The sequence below is a fragment of the Sebastes fasciatus genome, chromosome 2, assembly GCF_043250625.1.
Source record: "Sebastes fasciatus isolate fSebFas1 chromosome 2, fSebFas1.pri, whole genome shotgun sequence".
Lineage (NCBI taxonomy): Eukaryota > Metazoa > Chordata > Actinopteri > Perciformes > Sebastidae > Sebastes > Sebastes fasciatus.
The window spans coordinates 20,016,718-20,038,935 of record NC_133796.1 but is presented as its reverse complement, the minus strand read 5'-3'; the positions used below and the strand labels follow the sequence as shown (position 1 = coordinate 20,038,935).

The 22,218-nt window shown below is 39.7% G+C and overlaps 1 protein-coding gene across 4 annotated transcripts in view; it reads left to right on the top strand.

The window, feature by feature from the left end:
• The window catches only part of myom2b (myomesin 2b), a 54,229-nt gene that overhangs the window by 18,260 nt on the left and 13,751 nt on the right, over nt 1-22,218 (top strand). The window contains exons 1-25 of one of the 4 annotated variants that reach the window (XM_074613397.1): nt 1,689-1,808; nt 3,828-3,931; nt 6,634-6,691; nt 6,947-7,101; nt 7,336-7,422; nt 9,568-9,656; nt 9,986-10,036; nt 10,205-10,369; nt 10,798-10,959; nt 11,481-11,622; nt 11,833-12,032; nt 12,618-12,671; nt 12,827-12,954; nt 13,424-13,607; nt 13,768-13,942; nt 14,020-14,141; nt 14,300-14,487; nt 14,776-14,902; nt 15,130-15,308; nt 16,728-16,842; nt 17,043-17,205; nt 17,338-17,444; nt 21,075-21,119; nt 21,526-21,662; nt 21,897-22,041. In XM_074613397.1, coding sequence (XP_074469498.1) covers nt 3,849-3,931; nt 6,634-6,691; nt 6,947-7,101; nt 7,336-7,422; nt 9,568-9,656; nt 9,986-10,036; nt 10,205-10,369; nt 10,798-10,959; nt 11,481-11,622; nt 11,833-12,032; nt 12,618-12,671; nt 12,827-12,954; nt 13,424-13,607; nt 13,768-13,942; nt 14,020-14,141; nt 14,300-14,487; nt 14,776-14,902; nt 15,130-15,308; nt 16,728-16,842; nt 17,043-17,205; nt 17,338-17,444; nt 21,075-21,119; nt 21,526-21,662; nt 21,897-22,041 — 3,061 coding nt within the window. In that variant the 5' untranslated portion in view covers nt 1,689-1,808; nt 3,828-3,848. Of the gene's footprint in view, nt 1-1,688; nt 1,809-3,827; nt 3,932-6,633; nt 6,692-6,946; nt 7,102-7,335; nt 7,423-9,567; nt 9,657-9,985; nt 10,037-10,204; nt 10,370-10,797; nt 10,960-11,480; nt 11,623-11,832; nt 12,033-12,617; nt 12,672-12,826; nt 12,955-13,423; nt 13,608-13,767; nt 13,943-14,019; nt 14,142-14,299; nt 14,488-14,775; nt 14,903-15,129; nt 15,309-16,727; nt 16,843-17,042; nt 17,206-17,337; nt 17,445-21,074; nt 21,120-21,525; nt 21,663-21,896; nt 22,042-22,218 lie in introns of those variants that run through there. The other 3 variants (XM_074613389.1, XM_074613416.1, XM_074613406.1) reach the window with 3 other exon arrangements.

Here is a 22,218-nt window from a genome sequence, read left to right as displayed (position 1 = left end):
AGATTGATCATACAACAACATCGCACATTATCAATTTTCAATGATTCTTTTTTTTTTTCAATGCTATTTCTTCCTCGTTCAACTTGCTAGACATTTAGCACCACCTCATTACCTTGGAGCCCTGGCTTACCAACGCCTCACTGTCAGCCAACAACATAATGTACTAAAATTATCACGGGGCTTTGGTTACAGAGTGTTCTACCACATGACCAACAGAGGGCTCTTTTCGACCACAGACAGACGTCATTCCTGTTTCTACCACACACACACAGACACACACACATACACACACACACACAGACAAAAACTATGAATCTTACATAGACTGACTGAAAAGTGTATAAACCTTTTTCTCATTTAAGACTTTAAGAATTTAAGACATATTAAGACATAATAAACCATTAATAAACAATTCATATGTCTCGTTTCAATGCAGGATCCTATTGATTCTGGATGACTCTTACCTCTCACAGTTTAACTTCTCACAAAATGCTTTTCCTGTACTTTGTATTTATAATTTATTATAATATTAAATATTTTATTTGCGATTTCACAATTAAATAAACAGAGCGCTGCTTTCACTTCCATGTTGTGTTACATTCCACAAAAACTCAAAATGTTATCCTAATGTCATCTATAGTAGTAATTTGATTAAAAACACACAATTCAAATGATTAGGAAATAAAAGATTGTATTTTTATTTAAATATTTGCTTTGATTAAAACATCTTGGAATTAGTAGTTTTAATTATATAGTATTAGCAGCTAGTGTTAGGAAGTTACACAGGTCATATTTCTCGCTCTAAAATCTATTTATGTTGCATATTTGACATAATTTGGAATTAATTTTTTTCTCATAAAAATGTTTACATTTTGTAATGTTATGGGCGAGGTAATGGGGATGGAACCTTGTAAGTCCAAAAACCTATGCTACTTCACTCACACATCACACACTCCTCCCTTCCTACCACTCACTCTCTTTCCTTTTCTCAAGTGTAACTACATGATGTACCATCATATGATTTCACCTCAGATGTGAAATGTGTTTCACAGCTCCTCCAGTGTGTCAGGAATAGTCTAGCTGTAACTGTAGCTATTTTTATAAATAGACCCTGTCCAAAGTTCAGCGAGCGACACACTGTCTCAAGACGTTTCTGAGCGCAGATGGAGAAAGATCTTAGAGAGGGACTTCACTACCGTTTAAAGTGCAGCTAGAACGATTTAAATATATGTGCGAAACACCCATTTACAGGCTGTTATAATATAGACTGCACATTGAATTTAAAATGGATTTTCAGAGTTTGAAGGTGCATGCTCTATAAGCTCTGTAATTCTGTTTAAAGTATGTTTTATTATTCAACAACTATGCCATTGTGGTATGGAAGAAATTAAAGTGACTTGAATAAGCTCACCATATTCTGTAGAGCTAAATATGTTGCTTGAACATGTGTGGCCCTGCCCCCAATAACAGATCCTCTGTATTGTCTAGATCAACTGGTATACTTGAATAACCAGCAGTTTAGCGTCAGTTGTTGAGCGAACATCCCAGAAACAAGCAATTGGGCAAACCACTAAAACGTTAATGAGCAAACTCTGTTAATCAAATAGTTGACTGGTTCTAGTGGCCCTGAGTCTTGAAGGATACTGGTTATATATAGGCAGCTCTCTTTCCTTTTAAGGCCTCAGGGAGAAGCAAGTGGGGGCCGGTAGGAGACGGGTGCTGGTTTTGTTGGCCTGGTGCTTGGTTTAGGCTGACTCCCGGTGGATTCAGGCTGACAACCAAGGTCGCTGCAAAGGAAATCTCAAGGGGTAAGAAAACTATAATTTTTGTTTCCATCTCCTCTGTATCCTCAGCTTTTTAATCTGCTTTTGTTTCAAACCCAAGTGTAGCAGGTGGGATCAGTGGGGTGGAGGATTAGAGAGCAGATTAGGGCACGACCAGGAGGTGTTGCATGGCTCCTAACCAGGGCTGATTATACTTGATGAATGATAGGATATATGAATTATGAAAGATAGGCTGAAATTCAATCTGAATATATGAGTTAACCACTGTTTTGAGGATAATTGCCTTGTTTGAGATAGGACAGCAGGTTTCTGTGTGTTTATAGTTAGACTCTTAATTGGTTAAAATGGACTCCCATTGGAGAGTTAAATTTGGTGGGGACCCTTGGGACTGTTGCTTCAGTGCACAAATTGCTGGTGTGTAGTTCTGGGACTCATACAGTGGGGTATTTATTTGATCTTAAATTAAGGCACTTACAATACAAATGAGCCATTATTATTCCATTGTATTATAATTGCCACTAATGAGCAAGTGTTTGTATCCAAAAACCAACTGTTCAGAGATTTTGGTTGATAATTTTAGAGATTTAGTGTTACAGAAGGAAAGGCTCGGGTGTCGTTTGGCAGGAATTTGTGCTGTTACAGTATTGGCTGGTCTGACGGAGAGGACTGATGGGACTAGAATATAACCTGCCTGCAGTGAAAACCTGCCTGATGGCAGTTGAGTTTAATGCTGTAGCATAGTGTCTTCCTATATCTGTTGCTTTGATTTTGCTGCTAGATGGTGCTACATAGCTTAACTTTACTTACTCACAAGGAACAATATGGACTTTAGCTGTTTTACTGATCCTTGAGTAGGGTGAAGGGTGTGAAACCACAGAATTTGTGACAAATTAATGATTTTGGTACTTTTCTACTGCACAACCACTTGATTTAACCATGAATTTAACTGTTGTTATAGGCTTCAAGGGTTAGGGCATTATGATGTCATCTATGTGATTGACTGGCTGCTTGATTGGCAGTTTTGGGGCATTAGAAGTAAGTGAAACATGCTGGGGAGAGGGTGGGTTTCAGAGGTGCGGAAATAGGAATGTCTTTGCCAGTGGAGCATATCTCAGTAGCTTTCGGGGTGAGGTTGGGTAGGGAGAATCGCTTCATGTTTCATCTGACCTTATTTCTCGTCTCTGAGGACATTCTTATGTGATGTAAGGCAATTGTGTTCCTACGCCACTATGACTGCATGATGTAAGACAAAGTTATGCTCTTGCTTTGTTGTGTGTACTGTAAAACGTGATTATGTCAGACACACAGCAACTTGACTGTTAGTGATACATGTGTGGCAGCGTCTTTCAGTGTTGTATTCATGTCATGTTTTGACACAGTCTTGTTGCTTGTGCAGGATATGTGAATAATAAAAAGTTGGTATGATAAGAGCTGTTAATCTACAGAGTTCACACTAAGTTTTTTGTTTAATTTAGTATTGTTTTATTCGTGTCTTCAAAGTGGAAAACAATGGTATTCACAGTCCACCACTGACAAACTGTAATAAATAAACAAGTGCTCGTGCTGAATTTGGAGCTGTCAAATGGATGTCTTTGGTGCAGCTTTAAACCGTCAGTTACTGTTCATATACATTACTAGTCCAATAATAGCCCACATCCATGCCTTTTGTTTATTTATGTGTACATGTGTGTCTGTGTTGGCGTCTTTAAATCAATATAGTGTCACCTTGTCATTCCTGAAGCTGTCAGTAAGACTGCTGTGTTTGTGTGTGACAGTGTTGCCAACTCCATGTGTCCAAATTCCAGGAGGGCTTTTCTTTTTGCAGGGGAGCACCAAGTCATTAATAGAGAGGAAGACAACATTTACATTTGTCTTCATGACAGCATCCTTGACTGCATCTACTTCCTGAATTCACTTTGACCTTAAGGGTTGGTAGCCCTTGTGATTGTGTATGTTGGTGTCACTGTGTTGCTGTTCTGATTTGTGAGGATCTTCTGTACTTTGTTACCATGTCAGTCTATGTGTGTGTTGCTGGTCCAACAGGTCAGTATCTACAGTGTCACCATGTCAGCGTGGATGAAACGTGGGAATTACAACCAAGAATACCACCACAAACACAGCAAATATGTGGTTAAAGAATACAGCAGGTACATGTTAATGCTAATTATAACTAAAGCTTTATGCTAACAGTAGTATTGGAACAGTGGTAAGCTTTGACTAGATTAACATATAGTAAGGCTAACCTGGCCTAACATTAAACTAACATCATGACTAAACTAACCCTGAGCTGGCCAAGCTAAACTTGAAAATTGTTTTCACATGGATGTTTCCAAGCTCATCCTCTAAATCCATATCAGAGCTCATCAAAGCATTTAAAAAAAAAAAAATATTGATCGTTATTGGCTAAATGAAGATAATTTAAATTTTGGTATTTTTCTCATGCTGAAGATTGGCTGTCCAAACCGTCAAGCAGCAAAAGTCTGATACCTTTTCCATAGATTCAATACAAAACACAACAGGGAAGGTTTGATGTAGAGTGTGATGTCAGATTTCATGTATAACTTGAATTGGATTTGCTTCACTATTTTTGACATAAAAGCTGTATAACTTAGAAAAACAGTCAAAAAATCCCCAAATTTCAATTTAACAAACTAGCTGATGAGTCCAACACCATGGGGTAAAAAAATATATTGCTAACAGATTTTCTGTCACATTCTGCAGCTGTTTAGCGCTGCTGTGATTGGTAACTATGTCGAGTGTTGAGGTATGTGTTTGTTTCTGTGTGCTGTCTTTCATGTCTATCATTACCACTTTAAAATCTTCTTGCTGCCGCTCACTTCTTCTTGCTTCTTTTTTAATTTTACTTATAATAAGCTAATCAGCACACCACTGACCTTTGTTAACTCATCAAGAAGTTCTCATTTAACAAAGTGCTCAATGGCAAGTGTTGAATTCTTTTTACTCATGTAGTGCTCGTATAGAGCTTATATCCCGAAGCGATTCCCTTGTCTTTTATTTCCAAGGACGTAAGTATACAGCTTGTGTGTGAAACGTGAACACGGATTTACTGATTTGTTGATCAAATGTAAGTTAACTAATGAACAACCACAAGAGAGGATATTTTTTCTTCTGCTCCCAATATGATCTTTCCTAGTTGTGTAGATGGCAAAGCATATGAAGTCTGTTTATTTTTCACATAGGTTGCACCCTCCTTCACAGAGCAGCACACTAAAATTTGCATATCAGCCCACTTGTTTCGCCAATTTCGGCGAACCCACAATGGTCGTCATACCCCATTCTGGCATCCACTTGCAACACAAGACATTACTTTTGGTCATCTCCCTCTCTTAATATGCAACACAGCCCCTCTAGCCTCGCTCTCACCACAGTGGTCCCCACACCAACTGCTTCCTCTGTTGCTGCCAGCACTCATTTTGCGGTAGCAGTGGTGGAATGACATCAGGCCTAAAGGCTTTATGGACAATAGTGATGAAAGGCATAGACTCAGAGGTTCCCACTGCTGGCTGTGTCTCTCCTGCCGACAATCTCCCGCTCTCAGGCAACAGGCCTGTTGCCAGCTCTGGGGCAGCCTCTCGTGGGTTTTGGCCTTCAGTGGCATCATGGCCAGCTGAATATGGGATTTGGCTATGCGCAAAGAGATTGTGTATAGCAGCAAAAAAACAGGGAGGATGTTGTGATTAATCATTTGTCCTTTGTGCCAGCCACAATGGTTCATGACAAAAATGGCTCTCCAAACGGACAACAGTTGTTGTTGTCCAGGAGGCTCAGCTTACAAATGAAAGCAATATAAAATTTGTCAGTTAAATATTTATTTGTAGAGATTCTGGAGGCTTGATCATATTTTCCATGCCCAATGATGCACAGGCAGACAGTAATAACCACATCTAAAGCTAATGACTCTCTGCAGCTCAGACTGCCATGTCTTGAACACAGTAAGGTGAAATCTTATAATGTACCCTCTTTTAAAAGAGCTTCTCTTTTGGGTGCTAAAGGCTCTCTGATGTCAACCACGTGAGCCTTCCTATGAAATTTTCGTTTAGTTGGTGTCTCTTCCCCCCTCACACAAGAGTCATACTGTAGGTGAGTGTGTGTTGATAGCCTGTTGTGTAAGGTCACGCTCAGTCAGGAAGGCTTTATTTCTCTGTCTCTACTATGGAAAGGTCTTGGAAGGAGTCCTGCATTCTTTGCACGAACCAAGTTCACAACCTTTTTTCTTATTTAGTGTCATGGCAGGGATTAAAAGGATCCGGCTTCACTCCTTTAAGATTTTAACGCTTGTCAGAGGGGGAAAAAAACCTGTGTGAAATCTAATTTGTAAACCTAATATAGTAGACACGGGTACAACAGCCCATGTTCCAGCAACTAGGTGGGAGTTGTGAATTAGGACTGATTGACTCTACTGATAATTTAAAATTTTGGTGCACTGCTCAACAGAGGAAAGTGAGCTGGCCTGCAGAGCTTGCTAGAGGTCCCCATCTTTGCTCATAGAACTGTGGTTGTAATGGATAACCTCCATTTAAAACCATAAGAAACAATGTGGAATCTGATTACAAGCACTGGCGACTGCATACAGCCTGTTTCACATATCAAAACAAACTTACTCACAGCACTAAAGCTACTTTGTTGAAGCCCCATAAACCGTCAACAGCACAAGGCATTTTTCACACACATAGTTATTGTTTTGAAACCAGTCACGGTAAATGTTTAATATTTTTAACAGTATATACATGTTCAAAATCACATATATTTTTAAGAATTTACTAAATTCTCAGCCTGTGTACATGGAAAACATTTATTGTTAGCAAACTGACTTTCTGTTTGTCTTTAGTTCTGAGGCGGCGGAGGAAAGATATGTGCACAAAACCCATGCTCACATCCAGGAAATGGTAAGAATCTTTCCCTACCCAGACTTGTATATAAACATTAGATGAAAATGATCTGTACTGAGCTCATATTGAGACAATAGTAGTTGAATCACATTGTTTTAAAAATGTTTATATATGGAATGTATTAATGTTTATTCATTATAATATGATGTATTATAGTAATAGGATAATAAGGCAATATGGAGAGTGTGTGAGTAAGAGGTGTTTATTATTGATTTTCTTAATATCCATTGGTATTCTTGTTTCCATGTCTAGATAAGTGCAAAGATGCTGGACAAATATGTGCATGAGGGGCCTATGGTCAGGGGACCAAAGTTCCTGGTCAGACTGAGATCCCACACCGTGTATGAAAACACTTCAATCAAACTCTTCTGTACTGTTGAGGGCTTCCCCATGCCCAATGTAAAATGGTGAGTAAGAACTAAAAAACTGTTTTGTTTTTTTAAATATGGTCATCTAATACTAAAACTGACAAAACACGAGGATAGGTTGGCCTTGGATCTCTTTCTTTTCTTCTTTTAGATGTGACATTTATATGATAGTAGATCTTAATAGTGATATTACGAAAATTGCTGCTAAAAATGTTGTCTATTATGTTTCTACATGTCTTGATGCTGGTGAGCAGTAATTTTCCTCTATTTCAGGTATAAAGATGATGCGATCCTGTGCGTGTCCTGTGGATCGTACCTGATTGAATCCAGAGGTGCAATCCAATCTCTGGAGATCCCAAGGTACAATAAGTAAAAAAACGCAGATTTTAAGATTATTTAAAAGGTCACTTGTGGAGTTTTTGACCACTTGATAAGCTGAAGGGAGGTTTGTAAAATAAAAATTCAAATACTTAAGAGAAAACCTGCATTATAAAGTGCAGATATGGAGTTTGAAAATTAAGGATGTTTTTCAGGCAGAAAAGGTCTAATGAAAGATGTTATTGAGTTGCATTATGTAATTCATAACTGACTGCTATTCTCGCACCTTTTCATGCCACTTGGGCCACTGAATGGCTTATCACCTCGTCCCAAGACTACGTATTGAATCATCAATACGTCAGTCCCATTAGGGTCGCCACACAAATTCAAACTACAGTAATAACGTCAGAGTCAGCTGACTGACTCCTGTCCCTTCAGCCTTAGGAAGCTCAGCTGTTGCGAGTGCTGACCTCGGTGCTACGTGATCCTCCAGGATTCTTTCAGTCATCACTCTCTCCTTGGATCCAGTCACCTTTAGCTCCTTCCGTCTGTTACTTACACACAGTTCAGCCAACAGCCATTACTCCTTGTAGAAAAATACTCCTTAACCCCTCCTTAACACCCTCCTAAGTGGTCTAAAACTCACAAGACTGTTAGATAGATTACCATTTACACTGAAGGCTGTGTGTTTTAGGTGAAAGTTTGAACTGTTTTAAAAATAGGCTGGGGGACATTAGAGGATACACATCTTTTGAATTACAAATTACCAGCAGCTTGTCATAATTTTAAGCCTGGCTCATGACAGACAGAGAAAATGCAGAATCCCTACCCCCCAACTTCTCAGTCCTAGATCCTTACACCACGACATTCCTGTACACCCTTTATCCCCCCACACCCACACCCCAACCCACACACATAGTTGCACCAGTGTAAACATTTCTGTGCATTTGAAGGATTTACTGAATGCTGTTATATTGAGTCAAAATAAGAATACATTTGCTGCCTGCCCTCAGCTCTCTGCTGCAACTCGCAGTATTCACTTCCGCCAATAATGTCAGAGTCATCTCCTTATGACCACACCAGCCTACGCATTCTGCACGGGTTGAAATTCCCATGTTAGCTGACACTGGTGTAATATGAGGTTGGTGAGAAGAGCATCAGACATACATAGAGGGACAGAAAGAGGAAGACATAGAAGGATAAAAGAGAGATTGAAACAAGTAGATTAATGTCAGAGGTTGAGGTTGATCTTAAAGTCATAAATGCATGGCATGCAGTGACAGTGAGACCAACACATGACTTTGACCACTGTAGCAGCCCTCTTGTACCTCTTAGTCTTTCTCTCTACATCTCTCCAACAAGCCTGTAAATGCAGATTGTCTAGATCAGAAGCTTCTGCCATTTGCTTGGGGCTTGCTAAGATTGTAAAACATCTGTGGCCATATGGCTCTAGAGAGAACAAAAGCACTAACATCTCATGTAAATATGATTTAGAGGAAGCATGTAAATCATGCAAAGAGACACAGAAGATGATGTACTACATCCCGCAACTCGATCACAGCATGCATTTTGCAGCTTGTAAAATAAGCATTTTTGTGAAAATGTCCTTGAAATTGAACCAATTCTGACTGAAAAGCACTGCCATCTATTCACAAAGAAGACAGGATTCTGTCACAGCTTTGTGTCTCCAGATGTCTAATGCCAAGTCTTGTCCAAGCATCTATCCAACCCGGCAATGCTTTACTGTACGACCTGTATGTGCGAACGGGGCTTTTCTCAGTCTTTACTGTGCCCGCTCGGCTGCTGATTATCCCTGGCAACATAATATATTCATGTGGGAAATTATTGCTCATTTGGTGCATTAGTTTCACACACCTTGTAAAAGCAAATCCCCAATGGCACTGCTTCAGTGGTTAGTCCTGTTGGAGCAGATCCTTGTGGATATACAGTACATCCGGTATGTAGGCATTTTTTCATGTTTTTACAGATGACTGTAAACATAACGAAAGGCTCACAGAAACATCCAAGGCTTGATATAAGGTGACTAAGAACCTTACGCGGATAAAACCCTGACTCATGGTGTCATTTACACATCTGTAGGCTGCCAAATATTTTGATCATGAGAGTCTATGGGAATCCTTATAGGTATATTGACCTGTAAACTTGTGTTTTATTGTGTATTTATAGATGCTCAACTGATGATACCGCCCAGTACACTGTTGTGGCTTGTAATAGCCATGGACAGGCCTCTAGTCAGGCCTCCGTCATTGTCAAGAGTAAGTACATCTATTATTTGAACACAATATATTTAATGGTAAACTCTGGCAGAGATGAGCGTTACTTAATTTCAGTTATATCAATAACATTTCTAACATCTCTAGTGTTCAATTCACAAATAACTGTATAATTTGTAAACAACCCATTTGTCATCACATTTAACTGAGGCACTCTGATCTATAACTGCACACATCAGGCTGTCAGTTTTCCATTACTGCCATCTGTTACCATCTGTCTGCTTGTTCACCAATTTCTTTGCCTTTATTATTATAACTGGCTGCTGCTAACAATGATGAACTTTTGGTATGTTTGTTTTTTAATCATGTAGGGTTCAGGCAGGAGGAGGAGTCCTGTTCATATGCTTGGTTGCCTTTCACAGGTAAGCATCATAATTACCTCTAAATATGTCCATGTATGACAAGATCAGTGCCATTACTAGGCTATAAAATATGTCTCTTTTTTCAAAGTAGTGTGTGAAGCAACAAGCTGTTACCACCCATCCCATCCCTCTCTCATTCTCCGTTTCTTCTTTTCCCCAATCTCTCAGCTGCCATGCTTCCCAAGATCACTTACACTAAAATCGTCATTACTTTTCTGGAGAAGTTTGGGCCAGTGTTTGCCACTGAGGGAGAATCTGCCAGTCTGACTGCTACCATGACCCTGAACCCCAACCTGGCCAACCTGCAGCCTGAGGCACAGTGGTATAGAGATGGTAAGTGTTATAAAGTAGCCTTTTATGACAAAGTAATTACACTTTAATTGCGGGTAATATATACTGCCTGCCACCACGACTACCAGACCCAATCTGGCTGACATGCAGCCAGAGGCACAGCAGTGGAAAAATGGGAATATGTTACGGACACTATTTTCCTTGCTAATTAATTATAGTGAAAGTAGTTAAATAGACTCTAGCGGTATAAACCCCCAATTCATGAGTAGTTTAATCCGCTATGTGTCTGTAGACATTACATAAAAAGGTACTATGTGGGATAAAAGCAAATTTTGAATTCAACTATCACTATATGCAGTCAAACCTCATGTATAATTTATAGAAACATATTTCTACATCAATTAAGAATGGAGGTTTCTAAGAGTTATGCAAGAAGGGACACTGAATTTATGATCCTGTCTCATCTTCAGACACACGTTTGGTTGACTCTAAATGGGTGAAGATCGACACTGGCAGAGGAGTCACCACCTTGACTATTCCGAACCTCTTCAAAGATGATGAAGGCCTCTACACAATACGCATGGTCACTAAAGGAGGCACCGCAGAACACAGTGCATTTGTCTCTGTCTCAGGTAACAGAGGATCATACTGGGTTTTTATTTATTGATTTGTTAACATGATGCAACAGGTTTTACAGAACTCTGTTACTATACTTATTTAAAGCTACTACGAGGAATTTTAATTTTGTGTTTATTTTGGCGGTCCCTCTGGACAAAAGCAGTAGTATTTCCGAGCACCAGATTCCCTTTAAAAAAAGAGGAGGAGCTGCTGTTGCCGGGCGCGGAGCTCTCCTCCAAATTGCAGGTCGAAGACGGCTGGAGTCTGAGCTGAAGGTTTCTGGTGAACCTTCGTGACGTAAATCGTCATCTGATTTTGCAGGGTGTCGGACCCGAGGCATTAAGAATAACTATATAGAAATAGCCAGTATTCTCGCTGATGGTCTCGTTTGCTTATGTGCGTCATATAGAGGCATCTGTATTAAATTGAGACTGTTTCAATACCAGTTAAAAGTTCCTTGTAGTAATTTTAAATATGTATTACTTACTTATTATGACATGATAATTAAAATGTCACTGTGTCACTTCCTGTGTAGATGGTCCTCCCCCAGTCCCTGGTGCACCTGGTGCTCCTATGGACATCAAGATCCACGATGCCAATAGGGACTATGTCATTGTGTCATGGAAGCCCCCAAATACCACCACAGAGGGACCAATCCTGGGATACTTTGTGGACAAGTAGGAGTTACTGATATAAACACCATAAATAGATAAATTGACCAACATAAAGACTGATTACTGTAAGTCATCACATAGAGTTTGCTTGACTATCTGTATAAGTGAAGGGGTTATTGTCTTTAGGTGCAGTACAGGCAATCCTTCCTTTTTCTCTACACTGATCTATTTTGCTGTACTTCTCCATTAATTTTCCTGATTTTCATTTTGTAGATGTGAGGTTGGAACTGAAAACTGGACCCAGTGCAATGATCACCCCATAAAGATTTGTAAATACCCAGTGTCTGGGCTGTTTGAGGGACACGCCTACTACTTCAGAGTCCGAGCAGTCAACTCACACGGAATCAGCAAAGCATCCCGCATGTCTGATCCTATCGCCGCACTGGACCCCACTGAATTTGAGAGGCTCCATGGTGGGTCTACTGGATCAGTATAGAGAAATGTCATCCCTGCCTTTTATATTACATCATTTGAAGACTTGAAGAAATGTGTCCTGTAGTCGCTGACATGCCAAATGTCACTGCTGTTTTGATATGTTTGGATGGACTGACTGTAGATGATTACAGTTGCGATTACATTTTATTCATTGTAAATTCAGGTAGCTCACATTTTCTGTTTGTCTGTTTTTAGAGTTCATTTTACAAGGCATACTGCATGTATTGCATGTCTGATAATTTAGCTTGACTTCAAACTGCTTTATTGGACTCTGCTACAGTTAAGGTTCGTTATACAAAGTTTGGTTTATGTTTTAATGATGTGCCCTCAGTTGCAAATGACTGCTCCTTCCGTCATCATTGATCAAAAACTTACATATAATTTGATTATATAATGTGATGAACAGTAATATTTGCCTTCCAGTGTGCTGATTTGATAAACGTTAATCCGAATCTCTAGCTGAACAAACGATTTTACCAAATGAACAATAAATGAAGCACTGTAAATTCAACATGAACATAAAGCAGATTGGTGACAAAGTTATTTTCCTTATCTTCCTGTAGCCAAAAAACTTGGAGGAAAACTGGATGTTGTGTCTTACCATGATGAAGTTGAAGGTGAGTTTTTACTGAAATTGACACATATCTATATGCATTATTATAATATCCTTCTAGTATAATTCTTCACAGAGTAGGAGGAAAGCAGTGGGTGTCTCACAGTGCAGGTGTAAATGTGCACTGTATCATCTATGTGTGTGTGTGTTTTTGTGTAGCTGAGGGAAAGCCGCCAGGTGCTCCATCAGGAATGTTTGCCTCAGAAACTGACAGGACATACGTTGTTCTGAGCTGGAAAGCCCCTGCATATTCCAGCAGTGCTCCCATGTGGTACTACTTGGAAAAGGTAAACAATGTCACACTGTCACCAGTGCTGCTTTGAGTACTACACTTTACACTGTACACTACTTTGCAGGTGATAACATATACTTTTCTGTACACTGTTATATTTAGTCTAACAATATTAATGAAATTTCTAAAGCTGCCTTTTGTGTTAAACACCTCAATTTTGGTGTCAAAGAAACAACCACACCCCCAATGCTGTACATGACAGTATACACTACTATTCTTCACTTCTGTAGAATATGTGATGTTTTCATATGCAATGAAAATAGCAGTTTTCCTTGTGCAGTTTTCTGATCAACTGCTCTATCAGACTACTGTGAACTGATTAGATTAATCTAAACAATACTACTGAAGATCTGCAATAAAAGGCTAAAATGTAGCACAACATAGTTTTAGTTTAGTTTATTTGATATGGACTTCACAGTAGTAGTAACAGCAGGCATGCTTTCTCTCTCTCTCTCTCTCCACAGTGCATGGCAGACAGTGGTGCGTGGCAGCGTGTTAACACTCAGGTTCCTATTCGATCTCCCCGTTATGCCGTCTTTGACCTGACAGAGGGAAAAGAATATACGTTTAGAGCTTTGTCTGCCAATATCCACGGAGCCAGTGAGCCATCAGAACCGACTGGAACCATCGAAACCCTGCAACTCAAAGGTCTGTTTCTGTCCACGTCTTTCCATTATTACACAGAATTCTACAACAGTGGAATATATCCACACTTAAACTGTGTTTACATTGTGTTTATGATTATCAATTGTCATTTTGATCACTTAATGAAAATCTTTTACACTTGCTTTTTTGTTGTTGTCTTCAGGTGTGCCATCTGCTCCCGGTCAGGTGATTTCTACCAGGGAAACAGACACCTCTGTCCTCATCCAGTGGGCTCCTCCAAAGGAACCCAACAATCTGATTGGCTACTACATCGACCAGTGTGTCAAGGGGTCCAAGGACTGGACCTCGGCCAATCACAAACCTCGCAAGAACGCCAAGTATGTTTTCAACCAAACAAAACTTTTTGTAAAAGCGTACAAAAGCGAGACTCATGCATGTAACTCTGTTTCTGCAGGTTTGTGGTTAGCGGTCTGACCACCGGAGAAACCTACGTGTTCCGTGTCCAGGCCATCAATGAGCTGGGTCTTAGTGATGAATCCCAGGAGTCCGCACCTCTGACTGTTAAAGCTGCCCTCAGTCAGTATTGGCACATTTTTCATCATTGTTATTACTGATGATAGTGACTGATTATCTGCTTTGTAATGTCTCACTGTTGGACTGTGATGATCATCATCATGGTTGTGAAGTATTATTATTGTAATTATAAGTATTAATATTCAGTACTGCCCTTTCAGCCAACCCCTCTGCTCCTTACGACATTGCAATGCTGAACTGTGACGGCCATTCAATGGTTCTGAACTGGAAGAAGCCTCTTCACTCTGGAGGAGCAAGCATCAAGGAGTATTATGTGGACAAAAGACGCAGTGGAACAACCATGTGGAGGGAGGTTCACATCCCATCAGTCGCAGAAAGACTTTATAAGGTACAATAATATCTTTTGTTAAAGCATCAAAACAAACTGAAGAGGGAACAACAATTTTAGCTTAAATTGGATACAAGTACTATAGTTGGTTGTTCTCTGATACAACAACAAAGCTTAAGTCACACACATACATACTTCTTTTAACTGTAGTTAAATTCTAGGTCAGTAAAATATGTGGGTCAGTTTGGATTACTGAATAAGCAAGCACTCATTCACTACAACTTTCCGCTATTGTTTAGGACAATGATGGCTGGCATGTTAGTAACCATGGTAACATTTTATTGACAGGTGGAGGGCTTGACGGAGGCAGCAGTCTATCAGTTCCAGGTGTATGCAGCCAACCTGGCTGGCCTCGGACCAGCTGCCAAACATTCAGCCGACTTCAGCTGTGAGGCCTGGACTATGCCGGAGCCTGGTTAGTAAATGACTGACTCGGACTGACTTGGTCACCGTCATCGTCAAACTTTGAAACTTGCCCAAAATACATGGAGCCTACATGGCAATTATGGCAATCATACTCATGTCTACCAAATAGCCTGAGGATTGTGAGGAAGAGAGTGAATGTTGTCATTGAAATGTCCGTAAATACAAATTGAAATGTGGTTCTGTGTCTCTTCTCCTCTCATTCTGTGTGTCCTTTAGGCCCTGCTTATGACCTGACTTTCGGTGAAGTGAGAGATAATTCATTGTTGGTTGAGTGGAAAAAGCCTGTCTATATTGGCTCTGGACCAATCACAGGTTATCATGTTGAGTACGCCAAGAAGGGCTCTTCTGACTGGACCACAGCCAATGAGAAAGCTACCAGTCACCGCTTCCTCAAGGTGAGAGCATCTTTAAAGGAACAATATGTAGCATTGACAGTAGCATTTTAAAATGAAAATTTCAAAGGAGAACATACTGGCTGTAGCATTATTGTCAGAGAAGCCAGTATTTCAATTTAGCATGTTTTTTTAGCATAATCTCTGATGACATAATGGTCATCTTATGATTTATTACGGTAAATATATTACATATTGGTCCTTTAACATGGTTTGTGGTTAATTTATTTGCGGGTTACCAATATGATTATTTATCTGACATAAACGTTACACTGAGCTGAAATAATAAGTTGATTCATTTATTAATTGGCAATCAATTAAGTTGTTTGCCTTTTTTAAAAGCAAAAATACCTTAATTTTTCAGTCTTCTATTACTTGTTTATCGGTTCTGATGGCTCACTGGTTCCATGGCGTAACTTTATATTTTTAGGGCTGTTGGTCAGCTTGGGCTTTAGGAAATTGTGATGGCCATTTTTCATTATTTTCCAACATTACGACTAACCAGATTTAGATCGACAGATTTAACGATAATGAAAAGAATCGTTCGTTGCAACCCTTAAGTTATGCCAAAGTGTTTGTATGTAATTTAACTGTGTAAAATATTATAGTGGAGAAAGTGGATGCTGGTGTTAATAATGTCAGCACTGCTGAAACATGTTACAACTGTTGTGCATTGTGCTCCTGATGCTATATTGTATAATAATAATAATAATAATAATAACATGATCAGTACTGTGCTCCACTATACTTTTGTTTTTCCCTTCAAAGTTGTCTATTGGCTCCTGTTAGCTATAATGTTATTTTCAAACGTTCATATATTACATTTGAGCCTTCTGTGCAAGCCAGTGTTTTATTCACCCTATTGTATGATGCAGTGATACACTTATATTAAACTGTGTGACACTGACACCTAGTGGATAAAGTAAACAGGTACTGGCTGAGCAAAGCTGTTAAAGTATATCTTAACTCAAGTTGGTTTTAGACTGAAAAGCAGAATCAATTGTGACTTATTTCATATGTGATACTGGAAAGTCAGTCAACTTATCAACTTTATATTTATTTGATTACCGTGTAATTCAAAGAATATTTACCGGCCTAATGCAATATTGTTTGCAAAACAGGACAGATTAATTATGAGTGAATAAATATGATGTTGATTCATTTATTACCAAAAAACAATGGGTCTGGGTGCTATTATATGACAATGCATTTAGAAAATATCAGCTGCAGTAGCTGCTGGATCTCAGAGTTTACTACTGCTGACACTATCTGCCAAATCAGTTACCTCAGAAATCTCCAACAGTTTCTGATGTTGTGGAAAAACATACTGCAAGATTACGTTAATGTCAGTTATTGTACCTGTCAAAAAATACCATAGCTGTACTCCCTTCACCAACATCAGGTTGTCTGTTTGTTTCCTAGGTAACAGGTCTGGAGACGGGAACTAGCTACGTGGTACGAGTGCGTTCGGTCAACGCTGCAGGAGTGGGTATGGCCTCAATGGCCTCTGACCCCGTGACCGCCAAGTCTCTGGAAGGTAACATTTATTCACAAACAGTAGGAGATCAACATGACAACACATGGCTTTGCTAAGTTGGAACTCTTTTTGAAAGTGCTGGAGGCAAAGGGGAAGAGGGGAGTGGAGCAGACAGTTGCCTTTTTTGGAAACTGAAATGGGTGTATTTAAAAAAAAAAGATCACTTTATGTTTATGTGTGTTTTTCTCTGTGTATTCAAGGCTCCCAGGAGGTATCTTGCGTTGTGGATGAGAAGTCAGGTGACATTGTTCTGTCATTCGAGTCCTGCCAAATAAGCGAGGAGTCTCAGTTCATCTGGAAGAAGGATTATAAAGAAATTACAGAATTCTCAAAAGGAGAGGTGATTAAGACCGAAGGCAGTAGGTAAGACCACACGCACACACACTCAAATATTTGTATGTACACATGTGAACAGTTGGATACTGTAAAAATGCATTATGAAATCTTAAATGTGCATCATCTATCTGTCTGTCTCTTGCCTGTCGTGCATTTTAGTTCTAAGCTGATCTTTAAGCATGCAGATAAAGAGGACTTTGGGACGTACTCCGTTTCTGTCACCAACACAGAGGGAGTGTCATCCAGCCACACAATCTCCGCTGAAGGTAGGATTTACCAGTCTCTCTGTTAATGTGGATCTGGTGCTTAACCACGCATCCAAACTCTAGCTTTCAAAATGTTCAGAAATCCAATACTAAGAATTAGCATATATTAGATATTATTATTATTATTATTATATATACAATTATTTATTCCTGTTGACATACTGTAATTTTAATTGTTGCTATTATCTTTGTAGCGGTATAATTACTTTCAGAATTAAAGTTTTACACTTGTTAAAGTTTGGGGCACCACTTCATTCAAAGGAAAATGAATAAAGCAAATGAATCAGTCTAATAAGCAGGAATTGGAATTATTTTCGATACAGGGACCTCCGTCTTCTGCTCCAAAGAACAAATACAGACAACTTCTTGCTGATAAATGAGGACATTGATTTATAGCTGGGTGCCTACCAACACAGGAATAAGTGAAGCATTAGTAATGCGTGCATGATGAAGACAATAATCAAACAAGAGAGTAAAACTTCTTAAATGGTGGGATAAACCTTAACTCGGTGGGTTATAGTGATGTGAAGCATAAGGTTTAGTTATCAAAAACAGCGACGGTGAAGCTAGAGGCAATCAACTGCTCAAGGTAATTATCTTTTTCGACATCAACTCTCATCACATGAAAGAAGTGGAAGTTTGTTGAAGTGTAGTTGCAGAGATGAGACCGTTTCAGCTGACTTCCCAAATGTGCAGTGATGAGTCCACTGGCGCGGCTGCCAGGAGATGTAGACTGGGCTGACTGTCTGTAGTGGTGGAGATACACCAAATCAAAACAAATGGAAAGATGTGGCAGAACCCAAAACAGTCCAATTAGGGCGGGTTTGCCCCAGTTGGTGGGCGGTGCTTGGTTTAGGCTCGACTGTGGTGGCCGGGTCACAAACTATCTAATTTTACAGCTAAACAGTACACTACAAGATGCTTCTGAAAACATTTGAGGCGAGAAATACGAATTACCGTAACAGAATATTGATTCATATTTGATCAGCACTGCCTAGTTTGACAGTTAGATCAGACTTTCACGAGCTTGGTGCGTTGCGATGGATGGAGCTCATTTGCATAAAGTTGAGGTCAAGTCGTGATTATGCAAATTCAGATATGGCGAATGGTCAGTCAACTCGCCGAACCTTATCCATTAGGCAACACGCTGCTCCTGCTATCCATAGAAAATGAATAGAATCCGTCAACTTCACATACTGTACAGATCCAGTGTATCTCCACCTTAATTTAGGACTACACCGTGATGGCGCCCCAGCTGCCGGCTATGCTCCCAGCTAATAAGGACCCGTCAGCGGGACCTACCAAGACATTGTGTGGTTTCACTTCAGGGCCGATGACAGTGGTCTTGGCGGAGGAGTCACTGGTGTGGTCGACCAGAAGCCCTCATGGGCCGGCGATACGGCTTCAGTTAATGCCTGGTAATTTTGTGGCTGAGTGTCAAATAAAATGACTCTGGCTACACTAATGTCTTCAGCTAGGCTCGAGTAACTCTGTCGGCCGGATCACAGGCTTCAAAAAGAAAATACCAGAAAGAAACGAAACGCTTAGTGGTACAAAAATATAAAAAGACAAAAAGGAAACAACTCTTCAGTTTGACACTGAGATACTCTGAGGCTTGTTTAGAAAAAGTTAAATTGTGCGCGTACTTTAGACGAGGAACAAAGGAAAATTAAAGAAAGATGTCAAAGAGAACTAAGATAAAATCAAAACAAAGTTTCATGAGCTCAAGATGAGGACCAGCCTGAGGGACGGAAGTCGGCCAAAACGAGGAGGTTTGGGCGTGGAGAAGACCCTCCCCACCGAAACCTCTAATGAATATTAATTCCTTTGTTTGGAACTTTTATCTAGGTGGCGGGTCTTCCTGACTCAAGTGAATTAAATTTTGAGTTTTACGCGCAAAAAGTCACTTACTTCAGTAAATCACTATGGGCAATTAACTGAATGATTATACGGTAGTGAGAACTGCTCTTTTTATATATTTTATACGATACACATTATGACCTACAATTTATGTTAAAATCACGATCATTCAACATGACATTCCTGACTGATCTGTCAAGATGATTTCTCATACTACTCGTAACGACACAGAGGCTAAACACTGATTTGATTACACACTAAATATATGCACACATTTTTCACTATCCATAGTCAATAGATGGCAGTGTGGCCACACAGTGCAGAATATATTACCAGTAATTCATCCATTTTTTTATCGTACAAATATCAGCTAGTCCATTCTTTAGGAAATAATTATTCCTCAGAGTAATATTAACTGACTTACTGAATGATTGGACAACTTAATTCACATTAATTCAGACTTGGCTAAAACAGGGAATTTGCCAATGTTAAGTCAACTCAGGAATGCACTCTCAGATTTATAACAGTGTCTTGCCGCTGTTTTATCTCGGCTCCGTCAGGTATGAGAGAAAAGAAAGGGGGTGTGTGCATGTCAGTGTGTGTGTGAAAGACACGGGGAGGAAGAGAAAAGGAGTGTATGTTCAGTCCCTTCTCTTGACTTGATCTCCAGCTAAAGTATAAGAGTCCTTTTATTATCTTCGCATCTTCCTGTTACTTCGTTAGCTTGACAAAACATATATCTCATCAGGGTGGAGAGCCCTGGTGCCTTGTCTGGCAAGTGTCAGATTGATACTTTTACTATTGAGAGGTGAGAAGCCTGTTTACAGATCCGGCAGAGTCTTCAGAAAAAAGCTTTATTCAAACCCCAGGTCCCCCGCTGTGAGAGATGAAAGACCAGTTCTGGGATTTCTCAAATGTCTGCGAGGCACTCCAGTGGAATTCAAAAACAAGACAGAGTTGTTCTCACTACATCTTCATCATCTCGTCAGCATTATATATGATATTTAATATTTGTTTCCTCCATCTGTTAAAGTAGTGCGTGCAAATATCTTTCATGCCTTGATCATTGAACAGCTGTACCGCAACATCGACACATCAAAACCACACTGTTTGTCGAAGAACTGAGGCGATGTGTAGGATGAAATAAAGATGAAAGCAATGAGATGGTGCTTAAAACGATCACACTGGCATGTAGGCAACAAACAATTTCATTACACATCTGATGAATACTAGCAGAGCACATTGATTTATCCAAGCTTGGGGCAGTGTGTGTGTGTGTTTTAAAACCACGTTCTTCATGGCAAAGGACTTTCTGTCAGGAAATTTCACAATATTTTCCTGCTATTGCACCACTATGCTACTAGGCTATACTATTATTATTCAGTGCGCCTTACACTGATTGCTTCCCATTTGGCCTACAGTTTTTTTCAGCCTATAATTTCCAAACTCCTAGTATACAGGGATTGATTTCTTTCACTTCTATCAAAGGTACTTGAGAAGGCTCCAATAACCAGCCATAATATTAGCCATAATATATCGACTTCCCTGTGGCTGTATTTGCTTCAGTCTTTAAGTGTTTGTGCATTTATCTGCCTCTTCCTATTAAACACAATTACAGCAGTGATTTCTCCTACACCTAACTTGGTACTTGAAGCACTCGTAAAAGTGCATGATTAAATGACATCTATGTACAAAGTGTTAGATGCATTTTAATTGCTTGTTTGTGTCCATGGTTGCATGAAATGAATAAGCTGTCTCTTTATATTTCAGAGTTGGCAAAGATGCTGGCACTCAGCTATGATATCCGACACCCAAGTAGGTACCTCTGGCTGACTCTGTCGATCTCTCATAATCTCTCTTTGTCCATTTTAATCTCTCCTCTCTCACACTTTTTTCTCTGCTGCATCTAATCTGTTTTACCCATTCTCTCTATTTATCAGTTTCTCCCTTTCACGCCTTCATTTTTCTTTGTTCTGACTTGCTTTGAACCTTTCAGATTTCTTTCTTCTTTTAGAAGCACATTTCTCTTTTTATTTGATCCAAAAAGTCTTACCTGCTTTTGCATCACCTGCCTAACCATTATTCACCTCACCCTGCTCTATTGCCTCCTGTCCCTCTCCTCTCACTAATATAGTAACAACAGTTTGGTTAAGTTATTAGAACAAAAGTGCAATAATGTTTCTGAACTCTTAACTGTTCTTTCTCCTCTTCTCTCCTCTAGTCATCCCGTTGAAATCAGAGTTGGCCTATAAGATTTTGGAGAGAGGCAGAATGAGGTTCTGGCTGCAGGCTGAAGAGATTTCTGCCAATGTCACCTACAAATTCTTTGCCAACAATAAGGAACTGTCTGGAGCTGCTGTAAGATACACTGTAGTTTAAGGCATGGACACACAGTAGGGGGTAATGGGAAAAAAAATACTGGCTTCAAGCTGAAAGAATTGTCTGTCTTTCCTCGACGTACGCTGACCATGATTCAGTCAGCTGCATGCTGCAACAATAAAGTCACACTAAAAAAGTACCCATATTCACAAAATCTATCTTTGAGTGTATTATGTTTTGTTTTTTCCAACAACAAACTCTATTTTTCTGCAGCCCAACAAGATGGGTCATGACGCCTCTACAGGTATCATTGAGTTCATCATGGACCATTTCACTGAGGAAAATGAGGGGACATTTACCTGCCAGATCACAGATGGAGGAGGCAAAGGACAGAGCTCACTGGTTCTGATTGGAGATGGTAAGAGAGGATCCGGACTTGTTCACCATGCTTTGTGGGTGTGACTTTTTTGCTGCGTCATCACCATTCATATCTATACAAACAATGTTTAAATTGTTTACCAGAGCACAAAGTTCTTCACAGATCTAGCCTCTTAATTTTGCTCCCAAACTGCCCCCTTAGAGGGTCCGAGGTCCA